The sequence below is a fragment of the Pseudophryne corroboree genome, chromosome 11 (assembly GCF_028390025.1).
Source record: "Pseudophryne corroboree isolate aPseCor3 chromosome 11, aPseCor3.hap2, whole genome shotgun sequence".
Taxonomy (NCBI): Eukaryota; Metazoa; Chordata; class Amphibia; order Anura; family Myobatrachidae; genus Pseudophryne; species Pseudophryne corroboree.
Genome location: NC_086454.1, coordinates 344893036 through 344908928, shown reverse-complemented (window position 1 = coordinate 344908928; position 15893 = coordinate 344893036). Strand labels below are relative to the sequence as shown.

At 51.3% G+C, this 15893-nt stretch overlaps 1 protein-coding gene across 1 annotated transcript in view; it reads right to left on the bottom strand.

The window, feature by feature from the left end:
- The window catches only part of KARS1 (lysyl-tRNA synthetase 1), a 42479-nt gene that overhangs the window by 5034 nt on the left and 21552 nt on the right, over positions 1 to 15893 (bottom strand). The window contains exons 4-8 of the mRNA XM_063944273.1: positions 5968 to 6061; positions 4395 to 4581; positions 3372 to 3497; positions 3169 to 3288; positions 2919 to 3096 (exon numbers count right to left, since the gene is read on the bottom strand). Coding sequence (XP_063800343.1) covers positions 2919 to 3096; positions 3169 to 3288; positions 3372 to 3497; positions 4395 to 4581; positions 5968 to 6061 — 705 coding nt within the window. The remainder of the gene's footprint in view (positions 1 to 2918; positions 3097 to 3168; positions 3289 to 3371; positions 3498 to 4394; positions 4582 to 5967; positions 6062 to 15893) is intronic.

The window sequence follows — 15893 nt, the reverse complement described above, 5'->3', positions numbered from 1 at the left end:
CCTCCTCCTCTTACCCACCTCCCCCCTCCTCACCCCTCCTTCCACCTCCTCCTCTACCACCCCCTCCTCCTCCTCTTCCACCCCTCCACACTCCCTCCCTCCTCTTCACCCTCCTCCCTCCTCCTCCTCACCCTCCACCATCCTCCTCACCCTCCTCCACTTCACCCCCCTCCTCCACTTCACCCCCCTCCTCCTCTTCACCACCCCCCTCCTCCTCCTCTTCACCCCCCTCCTCCTCCACCTCTCACCCCCCACCTCCTCCTCCTCTTCACCCCCCTCCTCCTCCTCCTACCTCCTACACCCCCCTCCTCCACTTCACCCCCCTCCTCCTCTTCACCCCCCTCCTCCTCATCACCCCCCTCCTCCACCTCCTCTCACCCCCCTCCTCCTCCACCTCCTCTTCACCCCCCTCCTCCTCCTCCTCTTCACCCCCCACCTCCTCCTCTCACCCCCCTCCACCTCCTCCTCTTCACCCCCCTCCTCCTCCTCCTCCTCTTCACCCCCCTCCTCCCTCCTCCTCCTCCTCTTCACCCCCCCACCTCCTCATCACCCCCCTCCTCCTCCACCTCCACCTCTTCACCCCCCCTCCTCCTCACCTCCACCTCTTCACCCCCCCTCCACCTCTTCACCCCCCCTCCTCCTCCTCCACTTCACCCCCCTCCACCTCCTCTTCACCCCCCACCCCACCTCCACATCACACCCCCCCCACCTCCTCTTCACCCCCCACCCCCTCCTCCTCTCACCCCCCTCCTCCTCCTCTTCACCCCCCACCCCCCTCCACCACTTCACCCTCCCCCACCTCCTCTTCACCCCCCTCCCCCTCCTCCTCCTCCTTCACCCCCCTCCTCCTCTCACACCCCCCTCCCCCTCTCACCCCCCTCCCCCTCCTCCTCTTCACCCTCCCCCTCCTCCTCTACACCCCCCTCCACCTCCTCTTCACCCCCCCTCCCCCTCCTCTTCACCCCCCTCCCCCTCCTCCTCTTCACCCCCCCCCCTCCTCCTCCTCTTCACCCCCCTCCTCCTCCTCTTCACCCCCCTCCTCCTCCACCTCCTCTTCACCCCCCACCTCCTCCTCCTCCTCATCACCCCCCTCCTCCTCCTCCTCTTCACCCCCCTCCTCCTCCTCCCCCCACCTCCCACCTCCTCTCACCCCCCCTCCTCCTCCTCCTCTCACCCCCCCCACCTCCTCTTCACCCCCCCCCTCCTCCTCCTCTCACCCCCCCTCCTCCTCCACCTCCTCCTCTTCACCCCCCTCCTCCTCCTCTCAACCCCCCTCCTCCTCCTCTTCACCCCCCCTCCTCCTCCTCTTCACCCCCCTCCTCCTCCTCCTCTTCACCCCCCTCCTCCTCCTCCTCTTCACCCCCCTCCTCCTCCTCCTCTCACCCCCCTCCTCCTCCTCTTCACCCCCCTCCTCCTCCTCTTCACCCCCCTCCTCCTCCTCCTCTCCTCTTCACCCCCCTCCTCCTCCTCCTCTTCACCCCCCTCCTCCTCCTCCTCTTCACCCCCCTCCTCCTCCTCCTCTTCACCCCCCTCCTCCTCCTCTTTACCCCCCTCCTCCTCCTCCTCTTTACCCCCCTCCTCCTCCTCCTCATCCTCTTTACCCCCCTCCTCCTCCTCCTCTTTACCCCCCTCCTCCTCCTCTTCACCCCCCTCCTCCTCCTCCTCTTCCTCTTCACCCCCCTCCTCCTCCTCCTCTTCACCCCCCTCCTCCTCCTCCTCTTCACCCCCCTCCTCCTCCTCCTCTTCACCCCCCTCCTCCTCCTCCTCTTCACCCCCCTCCTCCTCCTCCTCTTCACCCCCCTCCTCCTCCTCTTTACCCCCCTCCTCCTCCTCTTTACCCCCCTCCTCCTCCTCCTCCTCTTTACCCCCCTCCTCCTCATCCTCTTTACCCCCCCTCCTCCTCCTCCTCTTTACCCCCCTCCTCCTCCTCCTCTTTACCCCCCTCCTCCTCCTCTTCACCCCCCTCCTCCTCCTCCTCACCCCCCTCCTCCTCCTCCTCTTCACCCCCCTCCTCCTCCTCCTCTTCACCCTCCTCCTCCTCCTCCTCCTCTTCACCCCCCTCCTCCTCCTCCTCTTCACCCCCCTCCTCCTCCTCCTCTTCACCCCCCTCCTCCTCCTCCTCCTCTTCACCCCCCTCCTCCTCCTCCTCTTCACCCCCCTCCTCCTCCTCCTCTTCACCCCCCTCCTCCTCCTCTTCACCCCCCTCCTCCTCCTCCTCCTCTTCACCCCCCTCCTCCTCCTCCTCTTCACCCCCCTCCTCCTCCTCTTTACCCCCCTCCTCCTCCTCCTCTTTACCCCCCTCCTCCTCCTCCTCTTTACCCCCCTCCTCCTCCTCTTCACCCCCCTCCTCCTCCTCCTCCTCTTCACCCCCCTCCTCCTCTTCACCCCCCTCCTCCTCCTCTTCACCCCCCTCCTCCTCCTCTTCACCCCCCTCCTCCTCCTCTTCACCCCCCTCCTCCTCCTCTTCACCCCCCTCCTCCTCCTCCTCCTCTTCACCCCCCTCCTCCTCCTCCTCTTCACCCTCCATGTGCCACTTATTATCTCATCTGTATAGATATTAACTAGTGTATAAACACAACGCACTCACCTGGATATAAGTTATGGAGTGCTGTGAATGTACTCTGTGATTTACACTCCACGCCACCCACCGCATATAAACCTCAATACTTATTCTAATGACATGCCCGGCCTTAGACACAACATCGCATACTGTACACTACACAGTCAGTGTTACTACTCCTGCACTCAGCAATGTGACAACACCACACACTGTACACTACACAGTCAGTGTTACTACTACCATACTCAGCAATGTGACACAACATAACACACTGTACACTACCACTATCATTGAGGAAGCATGTAAGAATAAACAAGCAGCGACACCATTTGCCACGAGACAGGATTGCATTTCTTGCCCTCTTTGCACTCACCTGAGAGCAGCTTCTCCGTGATCTGTATGACGTCATTGTAGTCCGCATAGGCCATGTAGAATTCACAGGTCGTGAACTCTGGGTTGTGGGTCAAGTCTATGCCTTCATTTCTGAATTGTCTGCCAACCTCATAAATACGATCAATGCCACCGACCACCAGCATCTGAAACGCACAGATCAGCCATTAGATTCTGCTTAGCGGCCGCCCTTGGATCACAGACATAAGAGTCATTACCTTGTGATACAGTTCCGGGGCGATTCTCATGTACAGGTCCATGTCTAGCTCATTGTGGTGAGTAATGAACGGTTTGGCGACGGCTCCTCCAGGAATTATGTTCATCATCGGCGTTTCAATCTGCCAACAAATGAAGCAATAGATATGAAGCGTAATCCGTCACCAAAACAATCCGTAGGGGCCACAAAATAATAGGTGGCTACCTCAAGGAACCCTAAGTCATCCAGAAATTTGCGGAGGTAGGTGATCATCTTTGCTCGGACAATAAACTTCTGTCGCACATAGTCATTGAGAATGAGGTCCAGGTACCGCTGACGGAATCTGGTCTCCTGGAAAATAAAGTGTATATCCATATACGAATAATGGCTTCTTCTCTACGTATTAAATTGTAGGTTCAAAATGTACAAATATTAAATTAGAAGTCATTAATTGTCCTTAATATTCAATTAAGCATGTTGACGTGTGTTACTGTCAGAGATATCTATCTAAAGATAAAAAAAAATAAAAATGTAAAAAGAACCTCTAAGATGGTGGTTGAACCCGCACACTAAGGGGCCAATTCAGTAAAGATAGCAGATGCTGCTAATCAGCAGAATTTGCTATCCTTTTGCACGCATGCTGACCGGCGCCTCCCCCCTGCTACAAGCAGAAATTGCGTACGCCTCGCAATTTCTGCTTATCAGCAGAAACTAAGGTTGACTACTGCCTGCGTAGCTTAGCTGCGGCAGCAGGAGTCCCGGCGGCATTTTACCTGTCGTGGCGGCTGCGTGTGACGTCACGCAGCCGCCGTGACCGTGCCCCCAACACGCCCCCGTTTGCGCCGCACAGCCCACCGTTCGGTTGCCCCGCCCCTGCAACGATCCGTTTCCTCCCTGAAAACGGAGCGTTGCCGTCCCCCTCGCACCCCGCCTCAGCCTGGTTGACAGGCAGAGGCGAACGCATTTTCTGCAGGACCCCGCAGAAAATGTAGATCCATGCGCAGTAGGGCCCCCTGCGCAAAAACTCCGCAATTTGCCATCCGTCCTGAATTAGCCTCTAAGTCTTAAGCCTTCTAATAAGAAAGAGGTAAGAATATTAAGGAATCAGGAAGATTATAATATGATAGGGCGATAATATACCATGAGAAGAATGCACTTCCCATCAAGAGCGTAGTGTGTGATATGTACACGCTGTGGACCGACAACACGTTCCATGCAACACACAGGAGCAGTGCCTTCTCACTATACCTTGTCTTTCAGCCCAAAGTGCAGGTGAGGTAACATGTGCAGACAGGGCGACAGGAGGGTGATCTCCACAGGTATAATGCTCAGCTCTCCCTTTTTGGTTTTCCCAGGGTTCCCTCTCACTCCGATAATGTCCCCACGGCGTAGCTTGTTATTGACCGCTATAAAGTCTTCCTCAGATTTGTAAAATCTACAGTCGGAAAAACAAATCAAATGGTCAAGTGGCAAGTAATAGAGAACGGAACATTTTCTACCCCTCACCGGAACACCGCATATTACGTATATTCCTACATGCAGCATCTAACATGAACTCGGAGCAAGGAGGTGGTCATTTAACTGCTGCAATACTCACGAGACGCTGAAACAGAGGACACGCCTCTGACGCATAACTTACTGCTCCTTTAATAAAGACTTGGGGGGCTAATTCAGACCTGATCGGTGCTGTGTGAAAAGCGTTTTCCCACAGCAGGCGATCCGGGCTGAAGTGCGCATGCCAGAACGCCGACGGCTATCTCATTATATATGATATATGATTGACAGGCAGAGGCAGTCATTGGGCGAGTGGGGGCGTGCCCGGACCGTTGGTGGCGGGCCGCCGCAGCTGCGTGACGTTACACGCAGCCGCAACGACCATCACAGCGACAAGAGTAGCTCCTGCCAGCACGCAGGAGCTGCGCTGGTAGGGAGGTACTCTTCCAGTACAAAAGAATCACCACTGTGCGATGCTTTTGTTCTTGTGCGGGGGGGTCGGGTCTGACATGCGGGGCGGACTAGCCGTGTGCTGGGCGTCCCCCCGCATGTCTGTGTGACTGATCATAGATGTACTAAATTTAGCACATCTACGATCAGGTCTGAATTAGACCCTTAATACTGTACTGCTCAGGATACCGCCATATTGAGCTGGTTACTTGTTGGTTCAAACTTACCACTATGTACATTTACCCTAATCAAGTATTTTATGTATCCATCCAATATACTAGATGGCAAACAGCCGCAATTATATTATTTGACATTAGAACTACTACAGGTTGAGTATCCCATATCCAAATATTCAGAAATACGGACTTTTTTGAGTGAGAGTGAGATAGTGAAACCTTTGTTTTCTGTGGCTCAATGTACACAAACTTTGTTTAATACACAAAGTTATTAATAATATTGTATTAAATTACCTTCAGGCTGTGTGTATAAGGTGTATATGAAACATAAATGAAATGTGTGAATGTAGACACACTTTGTTTAATGCACAAAGTTATAAAAAATATTGGCTAAAATGACCTTCAGGCTGTGTGTATAAGGTGTATATGTAACATAAATGCATTCTGTGCTTAGATTTAGGTCCGATCACCATGATATCTCATTATGGTATGTAATTATTCCAAAATATGGAAAAATCCCATATCCAAAATACCTCTGGGCCCAAGCATTTTGGATAAGGGATACTCAACCTGTACTAAAAATGATCTATGTAAATACACAGGGATAAAATCCTCCTCCGTATACCCACGCCACGGGGTAGCCAATACAACCACTGTCCATCTAGATCTCTAAAGACACAGGTGCGTCACACGTCACTTACTTGGAGTTTGCCATGACCTGCAGCTTCATGCCCTCCCCGCGTAGATCATAGAAGATCAGCTTGACTCCAGAAATACGCTTGGCATGGATCCTGCCTGAAAATAAAAAAAATAAGAATTTACTTACCGATAATTCTATTTCTCGTAGTCCGTAGTGGATGCTGGGGACTCCGTAAGGACCATGGGGAATAGCGGCTCCGCAGGAGACTGGGCACATCTAAAGAAAGCTTTAGGACTAACTGGTGTGCACTGGCTCCTCCCCCTATGACCCTCCTCCAAGCCTCAGTTAGGAAACTGTGCCCGGACGAGCGTACACAATAAGGAAGGATTTTGAATCCCGGGTAAGACTCATACCAGCCACACCAATCACACCGTATAACTTGTGATCTGAACCCAGTTAACAGTATGATAACAGAGGAGCCTCTGAAAAGATGGCTCCCAACAATAATAACCCGATTTTTGTAACAATAACTATGTACAAGTATTGCAGACAATCCGCACTTGGGATGGGCGCCCAGCATCCACTACGGACTACGAGAAATAGAATTATCGGTAAGTAAATTCTTATTTTCTCTAACGTCCTAAGTGGATGCTGGGGACTCCGTAAGGACCATGGGGATTATACCAAAGCTCCCAAACGGGCGGGAGAGTGCGGATGACTCTGCAGCACCGAATGAGAGAACTCCAGGTCCTCCTCAGCCAGGGTATCAAATTTGTAGAATTTAGCAAACGTGTTTGCCCCTGACCAAGTAGCTGCTCGGCAAAGTTGTAAAGCCGAGACCCCTCGGGCAGCCGCCCAAGATGAGCCCACTTTCCTTGTGGAACGGGCTTTTACAGATTTTAGCTGTGGCAGGCCTGCCACAGAATGTGCAAGCTGAATTGTACTACAAATCCAACGAGCAATAGTCTGCTTAGAAGCAGGAGCACCCAGCATGTTGGGTGCATACAGGATAAACAGCGAGTCAGATTTCCTGACTCCAGCCGTCCTGGAACATATTTTTAGGGCCCTGACAACATCCAGCAACTTGGATTCCTCCAAGTCCCTAGTAGCCGCAGGCACCACAATAGGTTGGTTCAGGTGAAAACGCTGGAACCACCTTAGGGAGAAACTGAGGACGAGTCCTCAATTCCGCCCTGTCCGAATGGAAAATCAGATAAGGGCTTTTACAGGATAAAGCCGCCAATCCTGACACGCGCCTGGCCCAGGCCAGGGCCAACAGCATGACCACTTTCCATGTGAGATATTTTAACTCCACAGATTTAAGTGGTTCAAACCAATGTGACTTTTGGAACCCAAACTATATTGAGATCCCAAATTGCCACTGGAGGCACAAAAGGAGGCTGTACATGCAGTACCCCTTTTACAAACGTCTAAACTTCAGGGACTGAAGCTAGTTCTTTTTTGGAAGAAAATTGACAGGGCCGAAAACTGAACCTTAATGGACCCCAATTTCAGGCCCATAGACACTCCTGTTTGCAGGAAATGTAGGAATCGACCCAGTTGAATTTCCTCCGTCGGGCCTTACTGGCCTCGCACTACGCAACATATTTTCGCCAATTGCGGTGATAATGTTTTTGCGGTTACATCCTTCCTGGCTTTTGATCAGGATAGGGATGACTTCATCCGGAATGCCTTTTTTCCTTCAGGATCCGGTGTTCAACCGCCATGCCGTCAAACGCAGCCGCGGTACGTCTTGGAACAGACAGGGTCCTTGCTGGAGCAAGTCCCTTCTTAGAGGTAGAGGCCACGGATCCTCCGTGAGCCTCTCTTGAAGTTCCGGTTACCAAGTCCTTTTTGGCCCATCCGGAGCCACGAATATAGTGCTTACTCCTCTCCATCTTATCAATCTCAGTACCTTGGGTATGAGAGGCAGAGGAGGGAACACATACCCTGACTGGTACACCCACGGTGTTACCAGAGCGTCTACAACTATTGCCTGAGGGTCTCTTGACCTGGCGCAATACCTGTCGAGTTTTTTTTTTAATAAAGTAATTTTTATTCAGTAGTCTGGAGAGTAAGGTACAGACACTGTAGAACAAAATCATATCGCAAACATTACATCCATTCATATTGAATTACAGCCATGTTTTACACATATCTAACATCAATGGGATATCAGAATATTTTCAATAAGGATGTATATTAGGATTTCCTAATGTTCAGACTGTCATGATCTACAAAGTCCGCGACCAGCTATATTAGTCTTCATTATTTTTTAATATTTAAACCCGCAACCAAAACTATAAGAAAATAACAAACAACCAAAGAAAGGGCAAGGGAGGCAAAATTGAGAAGGAGATTTTGATTCAGGGCTCCATTAGTCATACACATAAATAAGTATATGGGCTCGCAGGGCCCAGCCGTCGTCGTCTCAGTAGGCATCAGGCACATTAGGTTATGGACATGCCTGCACTTCAGTGTCTACTATATTTGGGGAACAAGATGAGAGTGGGGGGAATCTAGCCATGGAGACCAAACTCTTTCAAACTTAGCTGATGCACCTTGCTTCATGTAGATGTATCTTTCCTTAATTATAGTGTCATTAATTAAGGCCTTTAGTGCGGATATTAACGGACCTTTGGGGGCCATCCACATTCTTGCAATGCAAACCTTAGCCAAGGCACATACATTTAGAGCATAGAGACCCCTTGAAACAGACTCAGGAGCAAGGCACCCCATTCCCAATATACAGAATTGTGGGGTAAGCAGTCCGCCAGGCACTCCCGTACTCTCCAGAATTGACCCGACCCCCGACCAGAACACCCTCAACCTCGGGCAGTCCCACACTAGATGCCAGTATGTTCCCACCGCCCCCCCACACTTAGGACAGAGATTAGATCTGCCCGTCCCAAACGCAGCCAGTCTAGCTGGAGTCATATATGTTCTGTGTAAAATGAAGAATTGAATCTGCTGATATCTAAGGGACTTGGTAACCTTAGCAGGGTATTCTAAAGCGAGGGCCCAGTCCTCCTCATCTATTAGACCCAAATCCTCCTCCCACTTTCCACGGAGACGCGTCAAAGGGTCCGCATGGATCTTGGTAAGAAGATATCCATACGCAAGTGAGACCATCTTAGCCTGACCCAAAGTGGTCACAAATGTCTTGATGGGAAATGGGAGGATTCGCGGAGGTGATTCAGCAAATTGGGTCTGGAGGGCATGACGAAGCTGGAGGTATCTGAAGAAGTAGGAATTGGGTAGGTCAAACTCATCCCTCAGTTGTTGAAAGGATTTTAATGTATTATCTAGATAGAGTTGAGAGACAGATATCACCGATCTAGGGGCCCAAACCTCCCGTCCCTCAAGTGTATGCAGTTCAGGGAGCCAGTCAGAGTACCACAAGGGGGTATCCGGGTCTAGGTCGTCATATCTCAAGAGGTCTCTCAGGGCCCGCCAAATCTTTAGGGCCTGAAAAATGATAGGGGGAAGAAACCTAGCTATGCTCCCACTCAGTAACACCTGCATAGGAGAGAGGTAGGGAAAGTAACAACGGATAAACTCATAATGCAAAGAGTCTGTCTCCAAGTTTTGTGCCCATGTAGTGATATGAGTCAGCTGAGCAGCGAAGTAATATATCTGAAAGTTAGGTAGAGCCAGGCCGCCGTCAGATCTCTGTCTGGTAAGGGTATTTAGCTGTATCCTAGGTCTTTTATTAGCCCAGATCAGTGAGGACAGAACGCTATTCAATTTTCTAAAGAATGTTGGATAGATATACACCGGGGATTGGAGAATAATATACAGGAGTTTGGGGAGTATAATCATTTTAATGAGATTAACCCTGCCAGAGACCGTTAGTGGAAGCTTACACCAAGTCTTAATTTTGCCCATGACCCACTGCGTGGTCGGATCCAGATTCAGGGGGACAAAATGAGAAGGGTCATTAGTTATTTGGATTCCAAGGTACTTAAATTGTACCGTCCAACTCAAAGGCAGGGGGATTCCGGGAACAGTAGGAGGGGGGCCTATGACTGGCATAATGTATGATTTAGGCCAGTTAATTCTAAGGCCCGAATGATCTCCAAAGCTTTCTATCACACGCAGCAGGATGGGCATCGACCTGGTGTAATCCTGCAAAAACAACAACATGTCATCGGCATATAGAGCTATCCTATCTTCACGTGAACCTGTACATATTCCCACAATGTCCGGGTGCGATCTAATCAAGCATGCCAGGGGCTCGATGGCCAAGGCAAACAGCGTAGGGGATAGGGGGCAACCCTGCCTAGTACCTCGGGTCAATTGAAAAGATGGGGACACATAACCGTTCACCAAGATCCTGGCAGTTGGATGTTGATACATTAGTTTAATCCATTTTATATAATTGGGTCCAAATCCCATACGAGCCAACACCTCCCACAAATAAGCCCACTCAATGCTGTCAAAGGCCTTGGCCGCGTCCAGCGAGACCACAGCCGAGTCAGAAGGGGGTCCGTGCGGGAGCTGTAGAATGGTATATAGTCTACGTAAATTGATGGACGTGGACTTTCCTGGCATGAAGCCAGTCTGGTCCGGGTGAATTAGGGAGGTTATCACTGAGTTGAGCCGTATTGCCAATATCTTTGCCAGGATCTTGGCATCGGTGGGAATCAGGGAAATCGGCCTATAGGAGTCCAGAGATTTAGGGTCTTTACCGGGTTTTGGAATCACTATTATGACTGCCTCTGACATGGAGGGGGGGAGATCGTTATTGGCAAATATATCTAAGTACAGGGCATGCAGCCTGGGGCCAAAAAAATCAATATGATTCTTGTATACCTCAGAGGGAATTCCGTCACATCCCGGAGCCTTGCCATTAGGGGACATACCAATGGCCGCAGTCACCTCCTCTAGCGTTAAAGGTGCCTCCAGCAGCTCGCAGGCCTCAGAGGAGAGTGTGGGCAGCGGAACACCCCCCATGTAGCATGAAAGATCCGAAGTGGAGCGCTGCAGCTGTGAATTATAAACCTCAGAGAAGTAAGATCGAAATAACAGCGCAATGTCCGGTGTGGTGTCTACAAGAGAGCCATCCGCTCCGGACATTTGGGTGATCGTGGTGCCAGGACGATCGTAATGTATAAGACGGGCCAGGAGGCCCCCCGTCCTATCAGCCTGCATATATATATTAGTAGCTTTAAAAAGAAGGGAGCGAGAGTTTCTATCGGACAGGTGGGCCAACCAAACTGACTGAGCCGTCAGCCATCGTGTCTTTGTCGCGGGGGCGCTGTCAGCCAAATATTGGGACTCTAAGTCCCTAGCATCTTTTTCAAGGGCCTGTTCTCTCTCCCTAGAGGCCATTTTATGAGCCGCTATGCGTCCAATATATGAACCTCTCAAAAACGCCTTAAACGAGTCCCAAACTACTGTACCCGGGGCAGACCCTACATTGTCGCCAAAGTACCCCTCCCATTGAGTCTCCAGGTCACTGCAGTCCCCCAGCTGGGTCAGCCAAGAGGGGTGCAATTTCCAATAGGAGTGCCCCCTCTGACTTTCCACAGCAAGAGTCATCATCAGAGGGGAGTGGTCGGAAACCCCTCGAGCCTCGTAGTGGACGTCAACTATCCTAGGGACTAGGGTAGGGGACACCAGCATCAGGTCAATTCTGGAGAAGGAGCCATGAGTGCTGGAGAAGCAGGAGAACTGACGAACCGCGGGATGACGAAGTCGCCACACATCTACCCATTGCAAAGTATTCAAAAAATCCGCAAACTTGGTAGGACCTCCTCCCACCAGCGCAGCCTGTGGGGAGTGCCATCGGTCTATAGACAGATCCAGGACGTTATTAAAATCCCCCAAGCAAATCACTGGGGTATTAGGGGAGGGGGCTATGAAGGACGCAGCTTGTTGCAGCACATTATATGAGAACGGGGGGGGGGACATACACTGCTAAGATGTAATATGGCTGGGAGTTCAGCTTACACTCTATAAATACATATCTTCCATACGGGTCAGTTTTAAGTGATATCAACTCGAACTGCACTGTCTTTTTAATCAGTACGGAGACACCTCTAGAAAAGGAGGAGTGGGAGGCATGATATGCCCAGCCCACCCAGGCCCGTCGTAAGGACAGTAACCTATGTCCCTCCAAGTGGGTCTCGCTGAGGCATGCAATATCCGGGTCATATTTCTTAATCATATTAAGTACCAAGGAACGTTTGATGTTGTTATTCAGACCTCGAACATTCCATGCCAGAATTTTCAGATTAATCATAACCCCCTATAAGCTCTATACACCTCCCGGATGGATCTCTCCCAGAATACATTTTGAGTATAGGCATTATCAACACCCACAAAACATGACGTGTATGAGCCCTGCGTTGTAAGCCATAGCATCTGAATATAAAACATCCTTGCCTCAGTAAATACTTAAATAAGAAAAATAAGAAACTAAAGAAAAAAATAAAACCCCAAAAACAGCAAAAGGAGGCGCAACTAGCAGCTTCCCAATTAACCATTCCCTCCCCGTATACCACCCCAAACTTCGGCATACTTATATCCCGAACAATCAAGCTAACTACCAAGCGCTAGGAAGGCTAGATTCTCAACTGAACCTCCAACCTTCTCTGACCAACGCCGCTTGGCCGTGCAAGTCTTGAGCCACCAATGCAAAGAGGGGGGGCTCCCCGAACCATGATCAAGCCTTCGGTAGACCAAGTCCCGGGCTGTTTTCATAGGAGATCAGTCCGGAGCCAGTTGCCGAGCACCCGGTGCATATCTGTCCAGCCACTGGGCCGCCTCTCTAGGGGAGTTGAAAAACTTGATCTCCCCATCCGCCACGACTCGGAGCCTCGAGGGAAACAGCATGGAATATGAAATGTTGAGGTCTCGCAGCCGTCTTTTGATGGGAATAAACTGGGCACGGTCCTTCTGAACGTCTGCGGCAAAGTCCGGGAAGGCCGATACCTTGATTCCATTGCGGACCAGCGGGCCCTTCGTGCGACCTAAACGGAGAACTGAGTCACGGTCTTTATAGTGCAGGAATTTAGCGATGAAGGTGCGAGGAGGAGCACCTGGGGGTAAAGGGCGAGACGGTATCCTATGTGCTCGCTCCACCGTAAAATGGGCCGTAAAGGACTCAGCGCCATACAGTTCTTTAAGCCAGGATTCAAGAAATTCCTCCGGCTGCGAACCCTCTTCCTTTTCAGGCAGGCCTACGAATCTGACGTTGTTCCTACGCAGCCGTCCCTCCATGTCTAAGAGCTTGGTTTGAAGTGAGGAGACCTGCTGGGTCACCACAGATACAGACTGCTTAAGGGGGCCACATAAATCTTCCAGGTTGGAGACCCGTGTCTCCGCCTCACCCACTCGCTCTCGGATACGTTGTACATCTTGGCGGAGCAAGGAGAGATCGCACTGCACCTTTTCCATCTTATCGGAGAGACGTTGTTCACTGCCGGCTATAGCCTCGAGCACTTGTTGGATAGACGGCGCCCCCACTGCCTCCCGGGAATTAGCCGCTGTCTCAGGAGGGGAGGTCGAATGTATTGGAGAGGCTTCATGAGAGGGAGCCGGTGCAGCCCTAGAGTTGGGTTGTCTGGTGAATTTTTCAAGTTTGGCCGCGGCCGCACTCCGGCCGCCTCCCACCATGTTGAGCGGGACCAGTCACACTCTTCCCAGAATAATGTTATAGTATAGGGTTGAAGCAAGATAATGGATGCAGCCAGGCCACGTATAATCAGTGGCGGGAATCAACCGCGTCCAGTAAATATGTCAGAGTGATAAAGTAGGATGATGGTACGTAGTACACTGTGGGAGAATGATGCAGCACAGCAATGTAGGCAGATCTGATCTATGTGCAGTTCCTGTATGTTATATTGGAAGGGCCGTGCAATATAAATAGCTGACTTCGTCTCCAATCTCAGGTAGGTATTAGCATAGTTATTAGGATAGTAGTAGTAGGAGAGATCAGAGTGTGGTAAACAGATCTTGTGTGCATAAATAGATCACTGGGCAGCACAGATGAGAGCAGCCCTTTCAAGCATGTAGATCAGTTTCCCTTCTCACAAAATGGCCGCAGTGTCTTTTCCCCTTCCCCAGAAGTACCTTTTATTTTTCTCCTCTTCTCCGGGTATTAGAGCTCCGGGCCTCAGCCTATCTAGGAGAGGAGAGGCACCTTCCACCCCCCAGGCTTTTTAGGGTGCTTGTAGGTGTTATTGTCCCGTCGCTCGAGCTCCGCTGTTTTCCGCGGCCGAGGGCGCCGAAATCGAGGCCGGGGATGCAGAGGAGGGCTAGGCCGCAGGGCCGGAAGTCAGCCGGCGCCGTCCCTCGAGTCCCGGAGACCGCGACAAACGGCGTCCCGGATCGCACGGCAGAACAGGGGAGGTATGCAGCCCGGGCAGGCTCACCAGGAGGGTCAGGATGGGTAACAGGAGAAGTTTGTTCGGGGAGCTCCCGAGATCCGCTCCCTACTCCGTTGCTGCCGTGGCCACGCCCCACCTGTCGAGTTTTTTAATCATGTGGACGACTTCTGGGTGAAGTCCCCACTCTCCCGGGTGGAGGTCATGCTGAGGAAGTCTGCTTCCCAGTTGTCCACTCCCGGAATGAATACTGTTGACAGTGCTATTACATGATTTTCCGCCCAGCGGAGAATCCTTGCAGCTTCTGCCATTGCCCTCCTGCTTCTTGTGCCACCCTGTCTGTTTACGTGGGTGACTGCCATGATGTTGTCCGACTGGATCAACACCGGCTGACCTTGAAGCAGAGGTCTTGCTAAGCTTAGAGCATTGTAAATGGCCCTTAGCTTCAGGATATTTATGTGAAGTGATGTATACAGGCTTGACCCTAAGCCCTGGATATTCCTTCCCTGTGTGACTGCTCCCCAGCCTCGCAGGCTGGCATCCGTGGTCACCAGGACCCAGTCCTGAATGCCGAATCTGCGGCCCTCTAGAAGATGAGCACTCTGCAACCACCACAGGATGGATACCCTTGTCCTTGGTGACAGGGTTATCCGCTGATGCATCTGAAAATGCGACCCGGACCATTTGTCCAGTAGGTTCCACTGGAAAGTTCTTGCGTGGAATCTAACGAATGGGATTGCTTCGTAGGAAGCCACCATTTTTTCCCAGAACCCTTGTGCATTGATGCACTGAGACTTGGTTCGGTTTTAGGAGGTTCCTGATTAGCTCGGATAACTCCCTGGCTTTCTCTTCCGGGAGAACACCTTTTTTCTGGACTGTGTCCAGGATCATCCCTAGGAAACAGAAGACAAGTCGTCGGAACCAGCTGCGATTTTGGAATATTGAGAACTCAATCGTGCTGCCGCAACACTACCTGAGATAGTGCTACACCGACCTCCAACTGTTCCCTGGATCTTACCCTTATCAGGGAATCGTCCAAGTAAGGGATAACTAAAATTCCCTTCCTTCGAAGGGATATCATTTCGTCCATTACCTTGGTAAAGACCCGGGGTGCCGTGGACCATCCCTACGGCAGCGTCTGAACTGATAGTGACAGTTCTGTACCATAACCTGAGGTACCCTTGGTGAGAAGGGTAAATTTTGACATGAAGGTAAGCATCCTTGATGTCCCGAGACATCATGTAGTCCCCTTCCTCCAGGTTCGCAATCACTGCTCTGAGTGACTCAATCTTGAATTTGAACCTCTGTATGTAAGTGTTCAAAGATTTTAGATTTTAGAATCGGTCTCACCGAGCCGTCCGGCTTCGGTACCACAATAGTGTGGAATAATACCCCGTTCCCTGTTGCAGGAGGGGTACCTTGATTATCACCTGCTGGGAATACAGCTTGTGAATGGCTTCCAAAACTGCCTCCCTGTCAGAGGGAGACGTCGGTAAAGCCGACTTTTGGAAACGGCGAGGGGGAGACGTCTCGAATTCCAATATGTACCCCTGAGATATTACCTGAAGGATCCAGGGGTCTACTTGCGAGTGAGCCCACTGCGCACTGAAATTCATTGAGAACGGGCCCCCACCGTGCCTGAGCTTGTAAAGCC